This window comes from Megalobrama amblycephala, linkage group LG7 (assembly GCF_018812025.1).
Source record: "Megalobrama amblycephala isolate DHTTF-2021 linkage group LG7, ASM1881202v1, whole genome shotgun sequence".
NCBI classification, from domain to species: domain Eukaryota; kingdom Metazoa; phylum Chordata; class Actinopteri; order Cypriniformes; family Xenocyprididae; genus Megalobrama; species Megalobrama amblycephala.
In genome coordinates this window covers 49,147,470-49,159,724 of record NC_063050.1, presented here as the reverse complement: position 1 = coordinate 49,159,724, position 12,255 = coordinate 49,147,470, and the positions used below count along the sequence as shown (strand labels likewise).

The window sequence follows — 12,255 nt, the reverse complement described above, 5'->3', positions numbered from 1 at the left end:
CTTGCTGGTGTGAAACAAGAAGTAGGGGAGTGTGTGGCGGATGTCTGCAGAGCTTCGGTCAGGTCAGTTTTGTTCATGAATTTAATTACATTTATTTACAGTAAAGAAGACACAATAGGATTAATAAACTTTATTTAAACTTTCGTTTGGAGTTGAGTGCGCACACTCCTTAATGAGTAGTTTGTTTATATCTACCATTTCTTTTGTTTGCTTGTCTGTTACGGCCGAGTCCCGAGAGCTGGTGCACCATCAAAAGTTGTTTGGGCGGAAACTTCAGTTATACAGGTGCTGGTCATATAATTAGAATATCGTGAAAAAGTTCATTTTTTTATTGTAAATTATTTTTAAAAATGAAACTTTCATATATTCTAGATTCCCTACATGTAAAGTAAAACATTTCAGATGTTTGTTTTTTTTTTAACTTTTGATAATTAGAGCGTACAGCTCATGAAAGTCCAAAATCCAGTATCTCAAAATATTAGAATATTTCCTAAGATCAATCAAAACATGGATTTTCAAAACAGAAAAGTTCAAGTTCTTTAAAGTATGTTTATTTGTGCACTCAATACTTGGTCGGCAGCACATATTACAGCAAATGACTTGCTCCTAGCACAAATTACAGCATCAGTGAAGTGTGGCATGGAAGTGATCAGCCTGTGGCACTGCTGAGGCACTATTGAGCCTTCAGATCATCTGTATATTGTTGGATCGACTGTTTCTCATCTTTCTCTTGAAAATATCCCATAGATTCAGGGGTCAGGCATGTTGGCTGGCCAATAAAGCACAGTAATATCATGGTCAGCAAACCACTTGGAAGTGGTTTTTGCACTGTGGGCAGGTGCTAAAGTCCTGCTGGAAAAGGAAATCAGCATCTCCATAAAGCTTGTCAGCAGATGGATGCATAAAGTGCTCCAAAATCTCCTGGAAGATGGCTGCATTGACTTTTCACTTGATAAAACACAATTGACCAACACCAGCAGATGTCACGGCCCCCCAAATCATTACTAACTTCAGAAACTTCCCACTAGACTTCAAGCAGCTTGGATTCTGTGCCTCTCCAGTCTTCTTTCAGACTCTGGGACCATGATTTCAACATGAAATGCAAAATTTACTTTTATCTGAAAAGAGGACTTTCGACCACTGTTCACTGTCCAGTTCTTTTTCTCCTTAGCCCAGGTAAGATGCTTCTGACGTTGTTTCTGTTTCAGAAGTGGCTTGGTAGTCCTTTTCCTGAAGATGTCTGAGTGTGGTGACTCTTGATGCGCTGACTCCGGCTTCATTTGACTCATTGTGAAGCTCTCCCAAGTGTTTGAATCGGCTTTACTTGACAGTATTCTCAAGCTTGTGGTCATCCCTGTTGCTTGTGCACCTTTGCCTACCCAATTTCAAAGAACAAGAGATACCCGGAATTTATACTGTAGGGATGGTCATTTAATGAAACGTTTAAATGTAAATATTCTAATATTTTGAGATACTGGATTTTGGACTTTCATTAGCTGTATGCTCTAATCAACAAATAAAAAATAAAAAAAAAAAAAAAAAAAACTTTTGAAATGTTTTACTTTACATGTAGGGAATCTAGTATAAATGAAAGTTTCATTTTTTAAAATAATTTACAATAAAAAAATGAACTTTTTCACGATATTCTAATTATATGACCAGCACCTGTATATACAGTTCCGGCTGGTGATTTAGTCGTGACCATTTATGTTTCTGCATAGGGGGACTTCAAGGTCTATTTCCCTTATCTTTGTAAATACATATATAAATGAAGTAAAGTTATAAATGAAGTAATTCTGCAAATAGTTATTTTAAGTGGTGTGTGTGTATATTTGATGTTTTCATGTGTTTATTATGTGTAATGGTGCTGGCCACCAATGTATAAGTTTGTGAGCTGTGTTTGTAGTGGTTAGTGTTGTTTTTTTTTTTTGTTTTTTTTTTGTGAAAACAGATCCTGCATTCCCTAGATCTCTGTATTTTTTTAAGAGGCAAATGCAGTGACCCATGTTTATTGTATTTATTGTATAGTTTTTTTGTTTGTTTGTTTGTTTGTTTGTTTGTTTATATTTCTTTTTTTTCCCTTTTCATTTTGGTTTACCTCAGTTGGGTTAGCATTTATATTTTTTTGTAACTGTATTCTGTGGAAATAACCCCTAAACTTTTATGCAAAACCTATTATGCAAAATTCACTTTTGCATGGTGTTTGGCTATAAATGTGTGTTGGCAGTGTGTGTACACAACCACCCTATAATGATAGAAATCCAACCATCTCCTTTTTTTTAATCCTCATAAATCATAAGTAGTGTCTCAAAATTGTCTCATAATTGGCTAGGTGCATCCACTACTGCGGAGATGACGACAAAACAATATCAATAAATTAAAATAAATTATAAATTATCAATAAATGTTTAGATTTTGCTTTCATAGGGGGTCTTTTTTTCCATTATGTCGTTTTTGTCGTTATGGGGCCTGATGTGAAAAGAACAAGAATGGGTGTGGGCAGATTTAATATGCATGAAAGCTTGCAAAAATGAAACTGAAACTGAATTGTGTAGCCTATATATAAGTTGTTTTGATATCACTTCCTTAGATACAAGTCAACTGTGTTCCAGGACAGAGCTGATATAAATATATCAAAGGGGGAAAAACAAACAAAAAATGGGAACATCAAACTCACAACCAGAGCAACAACCAAATCCAGGTGAGAGGGTCTTTCTTCCATATGATTTATGTATATAACGCATATGTACACACCATAGATATATTCTCGGAGATACTACCAAATTATTGTTATTGCAACTTAATTGTTATGGTTTCTCTTAGAACTGGATAAACCATGGAGGAAATTTGACTGGGGGTAAGCTATTCATAAGCTATTCTAAGTACTTTATTCTGTTTTTAAGTGCAGACTGTGTCTTATCTGTGCGCATAGCTGTCAAAACAAGGATCTGTTCAAATAATAGTGCAAATAATGTGTAAGATAAGAATTTTATTTCCCTGTAAAATATTACTATAAATCTCACCATACATTTTGCAAATTAGAATCATTGGTTGTTGTTTTTGTTGTTGTTGAAGGAGCACAGTCTTGTGCATAAAAATATATCTGAAGTAATTCTGCTCAAGTCTTCCGTTGTAGCTTCAGCAAGGCATTTTATGGGAGACTCGAGCACTTGGAAGTATAATATTATGATATGCCATGATCATGTGTGATGTAACTTTTTAACACATGATATTATAAATGTTCATAATTTTGTTATTTTAGCATGAAAATGTATCACAACATTTTACTGAAAACGTTTTGAAAATTACCCATTTTTTCCCTTAGAAGTTGATATCAATAATGACAATATTGGCATTGATTTGGTAACAATAATTGATATCAGTCCTTTTATTCAGTTGGTCATACCTTACGTTTTGAGTACAAGTTATTTATTTATTATTATTATTATTATTATTATTATTTAAATAAATGTAATATAAATAATAGTAAATAGTGGACTAATGGATGTTTGAAATAATAGTTGGATCTTCTCACAGAACACTTCTGCCATCTTCTGGTCATTATTGTCATAACATGATTTTGACCTGACGTGAAGTTATTTCTCTTTCTCACCAGATGGCAGCAGTTTGGCCCACAATCATGATAAATTCTCATATTTTCTTTGATTTAACTTGGTTAAACAAGTGCAGATTTTTATTTTAAGGTCTAAATGACCTAAAAGATGCACATAATTTAGTTCTAAAAGGAAACTAGAAATATAATTTCATTTAAAAAAGTGTTGTTGCAATGCTATTCCAAATATAGCCAGTAAGACACTGTTGTGCCACATAGAACAAAATCTGTTTTAAGTGAAGTTCTGTAGGGCACAAAATTGTATTTTGTTTTCACAGACAGAAAGAAGCTCTGAAAAAGAAGCTGCAAAACTTCTCTCCGAGTGATCCAAATGTAAAGGACATCAAGATCCTGGTAGCTGGACAAATTGGAGCAGGAAAGTCCAGCTTTATTAACTCCATCGAAAGTGTCTTTCAAGGACGGATCTGCTCTAGAGCGCTAGTTAATTCATCTGCTGTTGGTCATAGTTTCACACAAAAAGTAGGTATTTGTGACCTATACAGTAGTTACAGTTTTTTTTTTTTTCAATTGCCAACATACTTTTGTCCAATCTGTAGTGACATTTTCAAAACTCTACACATATTTAGCAGAACATCCGTCTGTGACACACAGTAAAATAGGACTCTTTGAATCAGATTTGTTCAGTGTGTATGAAGAACAACACAGAGGAGCAGAGAGAAAATAATATCTGGGTAAGGGAGAGGAATAGATGGAGGAGAGGAGAAGCTGGATCAGGACAAGGGACTGTACATCTCTATGGTTTTCCCCCTTACACATGTGGAACCTATGAAAGCTTATTTCTGCCATGAATAGAAAATGTAAAAACAAGGTAATTGTGACTTTTTATCTCAGAATTCTGACTTTTTCTCTCAATTCCTAGTGTATCTATGCAGGACTGCAAAATAAAAAAATATTTTTAATAAAAAGTCACAATTACCTTTTATGATTTTTTTATTCTGTGGTGGAAAAAAAGCTTCCATAATAACCAAAGACCATGTATGTTGGATTTGTTTTGATAAATGGCAGCAATTTCATTTCAGTAAAAGCTTTATACTACAACGATTTTACTACGATTCCACTACCATTGTTCCATATTTACAAAATATGTAGTCTGCATAGGGCAATAGCTACCATGGGGACACACCCCACCTTATGGGGGCACCATCAACACCACACACCCACCCTCAGAAAGAGATTTCAACCAAGGGGGACACTGAAGTTCTGCATAGGGGACTCATTTGACCAGTAGCTGCCCTGAGCAATTATGTTACTTTCTTCTTCTTCTACTGCATATTCTATAAAATAAAGACTCACTTCTGTTGCCAAGAATGTACACATTCAACCAAAAATGTAGAATGGTTTACATGCATTAAACTTTTACTTCAGTAAAAATGGAAACTGAATTTTAAAAACTATGGATCACATATTTTCTGCAAGTAGAACTGAAACATGACAGTAACGCAGTTTTCGTAATGCCATCAACTGTTAGTATTTTGACAGTCATTGCGCTTTGACTATATGTCCATGATGGATAGAAAACGTACTCGGTTACTAACGTAACCTCGGTTCCCTGAGATATGGAACGAGTACTGCATATGGGGGAAAAGTCTCCCTTTTTCCCTGCCACTGAAGCCTTTTCAATAACGCAGTGTAACTGCACCGTCATTGGTTCACTCATAGACAAGTTGTTGAACCAATGGCGGCGCGGCTCAGCTGCGCGGCCTATGAGAAGAGAGCGCGCGCACATTCCCGCCAAAAGGGGCGGGGTAATGTGCTATATAAGCGGGCGAGTCGCCATAGGCCATCAGGCCATATCGACTGAAGCGACGACCTAAGCCGCAGCCTCGTGGCACGGCAAGTAACACAGTACTCATTCCATATCTCAGGGAACCGAGGTTACGTTAGTAACCGAGTACGTTCCCTTTCGATATTTCACTCGTACTGCGTATGGGGGAACGAATTCAACCGCGCCGTGCCACGGCTGGGGAACGACTGAACTTGAGCAGGCACCAGAAGGGGCCGAGGACAAGTGAAGGCCGAAGCCGTCGTACCCTGTTACACTACGGAGGAGAGAACTCCTGAGTTCGTGATGTGCAAAAAGCGGAATATTAAGGGACCGCAATTTTACACTGAAAGGACCCGAGCATGCAAGGTCGGAACGTCCAACTGGTAGAATCTGACGAAAGTGGACGGCGAGGACCAGCCAGCCGCCTCACAGATGTCTTTGATAGAGATTCCACAGGACCAGGCCCATGAAGAAGCCATGCCTCTAGTGGAATGGGCTCTAACTCCAATGGGGCATGTAGCACCTGCAGAGGAGTAAGAAAGGTCTATGGCGTCAACGATCCATCGTGATAGACGCTGTTTCGAGACCGGAGACCCTTTGGTGCGGCCACCAAAACAAACGAATAGCTGATCAGATTGCCGGAAGGGCTGTTATCGCTCGATGTAGATGCGCAAAGCCCTAACGGGGCATAGTGATTCTAGCCATGGCTCGTCCGATGAACGGGGGAGCGCAGAGAGTGAGATCACTTGTGCTCTAAACGGCGTAGAGAGCACCTTGGGAACGTAGCCAACCCTTGGTTTGAGCACGACCGTGGAGTCGTTAGGCCCAAATTCAAGGCATGCAGGGCTCACAGAGAGTGCCTGCAGATCGCCAACGCGTTTAACCGATGCTAAAGCCAGTAGTAGGGCGGTTTTAAACGTTAAGGGCTTGAGGCCTGCTAGACTTAATGGCTCAAAGGGAGGACCTTTAAGAGCCCTGAGGACCAAAGAGAGGTCCCAGGGGGGAACGGTGAGGGGACGAGGAGGATGCAATCGCCTAGAACCCCTCAGAAACGTAATAATCAAGTCGTTCCGCCCTACAGATTGTCCAGCAATGGGCGAGTGAAACGCCGCAATGGCTGCTACGTAAACCTTGAGCGTGGAAGGGCTCGCCCCGAGTCCAGTCGCTCTTGGAGGAAGGTTAGTATGGAAGATACTCCGCATTCCTCCGGGTCTATGCTGCGTGTAGAGCACCAGCTAGCAAAGACTGACCACTTCTGGGCGTAGAGGCGTCTCGTGGACGGAGCTCTTGCCTGTGAAATGGTATCTAGCACATTCCTGGGGAGGTTAGACGGCTCCCGTCGAGGATCCACAGATGTAGAGCCCAAAGCTCTGGCTGTGGGTGCCAGATTGTTCTGTTCGCCTGAGAGAGGAGATCCCGTCTCAGGGGAATTGGCCATGGGGCTTTTGTGGAAAGCCGAAACAGCTCCGAGGTCCAAATCTGGCTCCTCCAGAGTGGGGCCACCAACAGAACTTTGTGTCTGTCCTCTCTGATCCGTCTGACGACCTGAGGGATCAGGGCGATCGGAGGAAAGGCGTAAAGAAGGGTATTGGGCCAGATGTGGGCCAATGCGTCGTCCTTCTTGGAGAAATAAGTTGGGCAATGAGAGTTGTCTTCTGAGGCAAAGAGGTCCACCTCTGCTTTCCCGAAGAACTCCCATATGGTTTGAACAGTCTGGGGGTGGAGCATCCACCCGTCCGAGGGGATGTTGTTCCGAGACAGCATGTCTGCTCCCAGATTGCTTTTCCCAGGTATATGAGTCGCTTTGAGTGAGCGAACACTTGGGGAAGCCCATTCCAGAAGGCGTTTCGCCAGAGCGCATAAGCGGCTGGACGAAAGACCCCCCTGGCTATTTATATATGAGACCACTGTCATACTGTCCGATTGGACTAGGACGTGGCGATCCGTCAGATGAGAATGGAAGGCTTGGAAGGCTTGTATCACTGCCAACAATTCGAGGCAGTTGATGTGAAGGTGGCTTTCCTCGTGTGTCCACGAGCCGAAAGCCGGGCTGCCTTCGCACAGGGCACCCCAACCTGAGTTGGATACGTCTGTCGAGAGAACCGTCCTTCGTGTTACTGCCTGTAGGGGTACTCCTAGAGTGAACCAAGTAGGGTTCATCCATGGTTTCAGAGCCATCAAACAGGCCTGATTGACCTTGAGGCGAAGGCGCCCGTGACGCCAAGAGAGGGCGGGCCGGACACCGGGAGTGATGGAAGAGGAAATTTGCTCTTTTGTGAAATGTTTAAAAATAGGGTCGCCGTTAAAACGGCGGTTGGGGAGGGCGCAATACTTGTGGGCCCTGTGGCAGCAGGCTGTGTTATTCCCACGCCTGGAGATGAACGAGGCGAAGGGGAATTTGCACAAAGGAGCTTCTGGGGTGGTCCGGCCGCAGCGGGACATGCCCCAGTCCTCTTCCTTAACAGATCAGGATGACTTTGGAGTCGCCGAGTCCAGCGCAATCCTGGGCCGGGGTCCCTGGCGTCTCGGGAAGGGTGGGCGCTTAGAAGGGTGCGAGCGCTGGCTTCGTCTGCTGAGCCGGCGCAGGCCTGGGGCGGCTAGAAGCAGACTCAGAGCTCGAGCGCTTGGGTAGGAAGTGTCTCATGGCCTGAGACGACTTCTGTGCAACCGTGAAGCGCTCCGTGAAACCCTCCACTGCCGGCCCAAAGAGTCCTGACGGGGAGACGGGAGCATCCAAGAAGGCCGTCTTGTCCTGATCCTTTATCTCCGTCAGGTTCAGCCACAGGTGGCGCTCCAGAACAACGAGGCTGGCCATGGATCTGCCAATGGCCTGGGCCGTGGCTTTCGTGGCCCGCAGGGCTAAATCTGTGGCGCTGCGGAGGTCCCGAAAAGCAGGTGCATCAGTGCCGGACTCGTCCAATGAGCGGAGGAGTTTGGCCTGGAATACTTGGAAGATGGCCATGGAGTGTAGTGCTGAAGCGGCTTGGCCCGCTGAGGCGTAGGCCCTTCCTGCCAGGGCGGAGGTCGTCCTGCAGGGCTTGGACGGGAGGGCTCTCTTCGTCTTCCATCCCACAGCCGCGGGAGGACAGAGGTGAGCGGCCACTGCTTCATCCAAGGGCGGCAGATGCTCGTAGCCCTTTTCTTCCGAGCCGTCCACAGAGGTGAGGGCTGAGCGGTGTGAAGTATGCAGGCGGGCAGAGTAAGGGGCGCGCCACGACTTCGTTAGCTCCTCGTGGACTTCTGGGAAGAAGGGAGCGGAGCGCTGGCGAGGGGCCTGACGACGACCTGGGAGGAACCACTCATCCAGGCGGCTCCTAGATGGCTCCTCTGGGGGGGCCCAATCGAGGTCGAGGTCTTCGACGGCCTTGGACAGGACACGGAAGAGCTCGGCGTCCATGCCCGTACCGTGGTCGATGGGCTCCAAGGAAGGCAGGGGGGCGGGGTCGCCCGACTCGCCAACCCAGGCTTCTGGCTCAGAGGCTGCCATGGACACAGAGTCAAAGAGGGGCTCTTCGTCGGATCCGCCAAATGAGACGAGGTCGCTCGCATCTGCTGAGGGACGCTGGTCAGGGCGGAAGAACAAGACGGGGGATTGCTCTCTGCTGGGAGAGGGCGAGGCACGCGGGTGCTGAGCCGACGTGGGCTCGCCCATCTCCATGCGCTGAACCGCTCTGCCCCGCGGTCTCTTCCTCGCAGGAGAGGGGACGGGAGGGCGCGAGCGGCGGGGTCTTCCTGTTTGAAGAAGGCGGCCCGTGAGCGCAGAGACGCGAGACTCATGGACTCGCAGTGCGAGCATGAGCCGCCAACGAGCGCGTTATCCGCGTGAGACTTGCCCAGGCATCCGATGCACTCGTTGTGCCCGTCTTCTTCGTGCAGAGGGGCTCTGCACATACCACAAGAGTGGTGTGGCATTTAGAAATGCCGTGCGCCATGAAAACGGCGATTGGGAGGCTCTAACGGCGAGGGCCGGTGCTCAAAGCGGTGAAAACCACTGGAAAAATGCTCGAAAGCGGTTACTGTAACCGCGGGGAGGACGTAGAGAGGGCGCGCCGGATGGCGGCAGGAGACCCGCTGAGAAGCGGCCGGTCGCAGGAAGCGGGAGGCGGCGGCTCGTCGACAGCGCGAAGGCGGCAGTCAGCGAGGGCGCGGGCGCTGCGAGGATCCGGCGAGTCGGCTGGGTCCGCTGCAGGGCCTTTTCAACGGCGGCGAAGCGTCTTCTCAGACGGCGAGCTTCTTTTCCGGCGAGCAGGCTTCGGCGAGGATCAGCGAAGAGAAGTTCAGTCGTCGCTGAAGGAGAAAGGACTGATGGCCTATGGCGACTCGCCCACTTATATAGCACATTACCCCGCCCCTTTTGGCGGGAATGTGCGCGCGCTCTCTTCTCATAGGCCGCGCAGCTGAGCCGCGCCGCCATTGGTTCAACAACTTGTCTATGAGTGAACCAATGACGGTGCAGTTACAATGCGTTATTGAAAAGGCTTCAGTGGCGGGGAAAAAGGGAGACTTTTCCCCCATACGCAGTACGAGTGAAATATCGAAAGGGAACTAGTGCTAGTGTTTGACAGAACGACTCGATTTTGAATCAGGTTTGCTGTGTTTTGATAGAGTTAGTATGTGTTGAAAAAGCTTTTTAGCATTTTGAAATGTAGAGTTTGTGTTTATTTAAAAAATATATATGATTTTGAGCAGAAAATTAACTATTTGGCTAATTGTGTGATGTAGGTGTGTTGCTGTGAGTTTAGTAAAAGCACTGGTAAACGCTTGTAAGCAATTGAATTTTTTTTTTTCTAAAAGACCCAGAAATGTCAATTGACCCACTCTTGTGCATTAAGCATTTTAACTGATCATATAAGATTTTTTTTTGTTGTTGTTGTTGAAATTATTCATACATATTTGTGCTTCTATATTTTGGTATTCGTTTGTAGCTCAAAGGATTCACCATCAGAAGTGGGGAAAAAACTTTGCCCTTCGTCTTCAAGGATATAATGGGCTTAGAAGCTGAAGCGTTGGCTGGGTCACAACCAGATGACATCATCAATGCTGTGTTTGGCCATGTGAAGGATGGCTATAAAGTAATAAACCACTACATTATTATTTTAACAAAGTTTGAATGTGTGCAATAGGTTTGATGTTTAACATATTTTGCTGAATTTCCAATCTTAGTTCAACCAGGGGCAGGCACTCACTCATAAGGATCAACATTACAACTGTGACCCTACCCTCTTTGATCAGGCTTTCTGCCTGGTTTACGTCATAGATGGAAATACAGTCCAATTCACAGATGATAAACTTACTGACAAGTTGAAGATCATCCGCCAGAGAATCAGTGATAAGGGTAAAACTGACCTCCGAATGTTTATGATTTTCATTCATGGGTTCACATACATTATATTACATGGGAGAGAGAAGTGGGCATAAAGTGGGTTGGGTTCGAGTGTGTTTTTCAGTGTGTAAGTGGATAAAATCAAGATATACAGGCTGCAAGTGCATGGGCATGTCAGGCTCAATAATTCTGCTTACTTATTTATATGACCAGACAATGTATGTGGGTCAGTTATGTAAATATGTAAATACCTTTTAGCAAACTGACACAAATTTGTTGAGGAAAAAAACTTGTTCTAAAACCTTTACATTGCCTCTGCATTTGCTGTAGGGATTCCTCAAGTGGTTGTCATGACCAAAGTGGATGAAGCATGTCTGCTGGTCAAAGATGATCTAAATAAGATCTACAGTAGCAAGAAGATCAAAGATAAGGTATGTGATATCATCCAAAGACATACACGTGTTTCAGTTTTACGTATTGCAACTATATATTGCCCATGTTGATTTGATTTTGTCTAACAGCCACATCTAATTTTCTAATCTAACATTCTGCTCTTGTCCAGATGGAGATGTGCAGCACCAATACAGGTGTGCCAATGTCAAACATCTTTCCAGTGAAGAACTACCATGATGAGATTGACACAGAGGATGACATTGATGTTCTGATACTGAAGGCACTTGATCAGATTGTTCAGATTGCTGATGATAGATTGTTGGACTGTGAAAACTACTGACAAAATCACACATATACAGTTATTAATGCATATAAATCACATCACAAAATCACATATGATGCATTTGGAGTGGGTCATTCTTTGAATTTCTTTATCAGAGGAAAATCTATTTTTGTTATTTTATTTTTTTTTCAAATGGAAGTCTTAACAAGATGCGTTTATATTTTACATTTGACAGAGGAAATTATTCAGTGTAATTTACATTGCTAATTTCAAATGTCAAATGTACATTACATTTCAAATGTTTATTGTTTTATTGGTTCATCAAACTCAACACATTTTGGCTGTGAGCGCAGAACAATTCCTTTATTTTGCCAAAATAAAATAAATGCCTTCTCTACCACAAAAGAAAAATTAAACAGAATGTTTTGTTTATATCTCTGTTTGGTGCAAATAAGACATACTTATCTCGTCCCTCCTTAAAAAAAAAAAAAAAAAGTATTTGCATTTGTAGCAGTAGATTCATATTCAGAACTAGAGCATGAAGTTCCGTTACATCTTCTCGGCCCAGCAGACAAAAAGGTCAAAAAGTATCAGTCAACGTTTTGAAGGCACAGATGGTTAAGAGCAGGGGCCTGTTTCAGAAAGGAAGTTAAGAACTCTGAGTATGTTAACCCTGAAATGAGGGAAACTCTGGGTTTTCCGTTTCAGAATGGGAGGTATGTCAAACCCGAGAAAGCAGGGTAAGTCAAGCTTGTTTCTGAAAGAGAAGTAACTTCTACTCAGTCAGTTACCATGGTAACTTAACTCTGTGAACCTAACCTGGTCGGGAGCAGGTTTTCTTTGGTAAACCCAGAGTT

General features: G+C 43.9%; 1 protein-coding gene across 1 annotated transcript; it reads left to right on the top strand.

Moving 5' to 3' along the window:
* Nucleotides 1-2,577: 2,577 nt before the first annotated feature.
* Nucleotides 2,578-11,814, top strand: LOC125272813 (interferon-induced protein 44-like). Its single transcript, XM_048197948.1, has 7 exons — nt 2,578-2,701; nt 2,824-2,857; nt 3,892-4,093; nt 10,325-10,471; nt 10,563-10,734; nt 11,053-11,153; nt 11,285-11,814. The coding sequence occupies exons 1-7, from the start codon at nt 2,659-2,661 to the stop codon at nt 11,453-11,455; spliced, it is 870 nt and encodes a 289-aa protein (XP_048053905.1). The 5' UTR covers nt 2,578-2,658; the 3' UTR covers nt 11,456-11,814.
* Nucleotides 11,815-12,255: the final 441 nt, after the last annotated feature.

What these genes read in the sequence shown, in the direction of transcription:
- LOC125272813 (XM_048197948.1), top strand. Translation starts at nt 2,659, where the DNA reads ATGGGAACATCAAACTCACAACCAGAGCAACAACCAAATCCAG. An exon ending in AGAGCAACAACCAAATCCAG is followed by an intron (nt 2,702 to 2,823) that starts GTGAGAGGGTCT and finishes GGTTTCTCTTAG; the next exon opens with AACTGGATAAACCATGGAGG. An exon ending in GCAAGAAGATCAAAGATAAG is followed by an intron (nt 11,154 to 11,284) that starts GTATGTGATATC and finishes GCTCTTGTCCAG; the next exon opens with ATGGAGATGTGCAGCACCAA.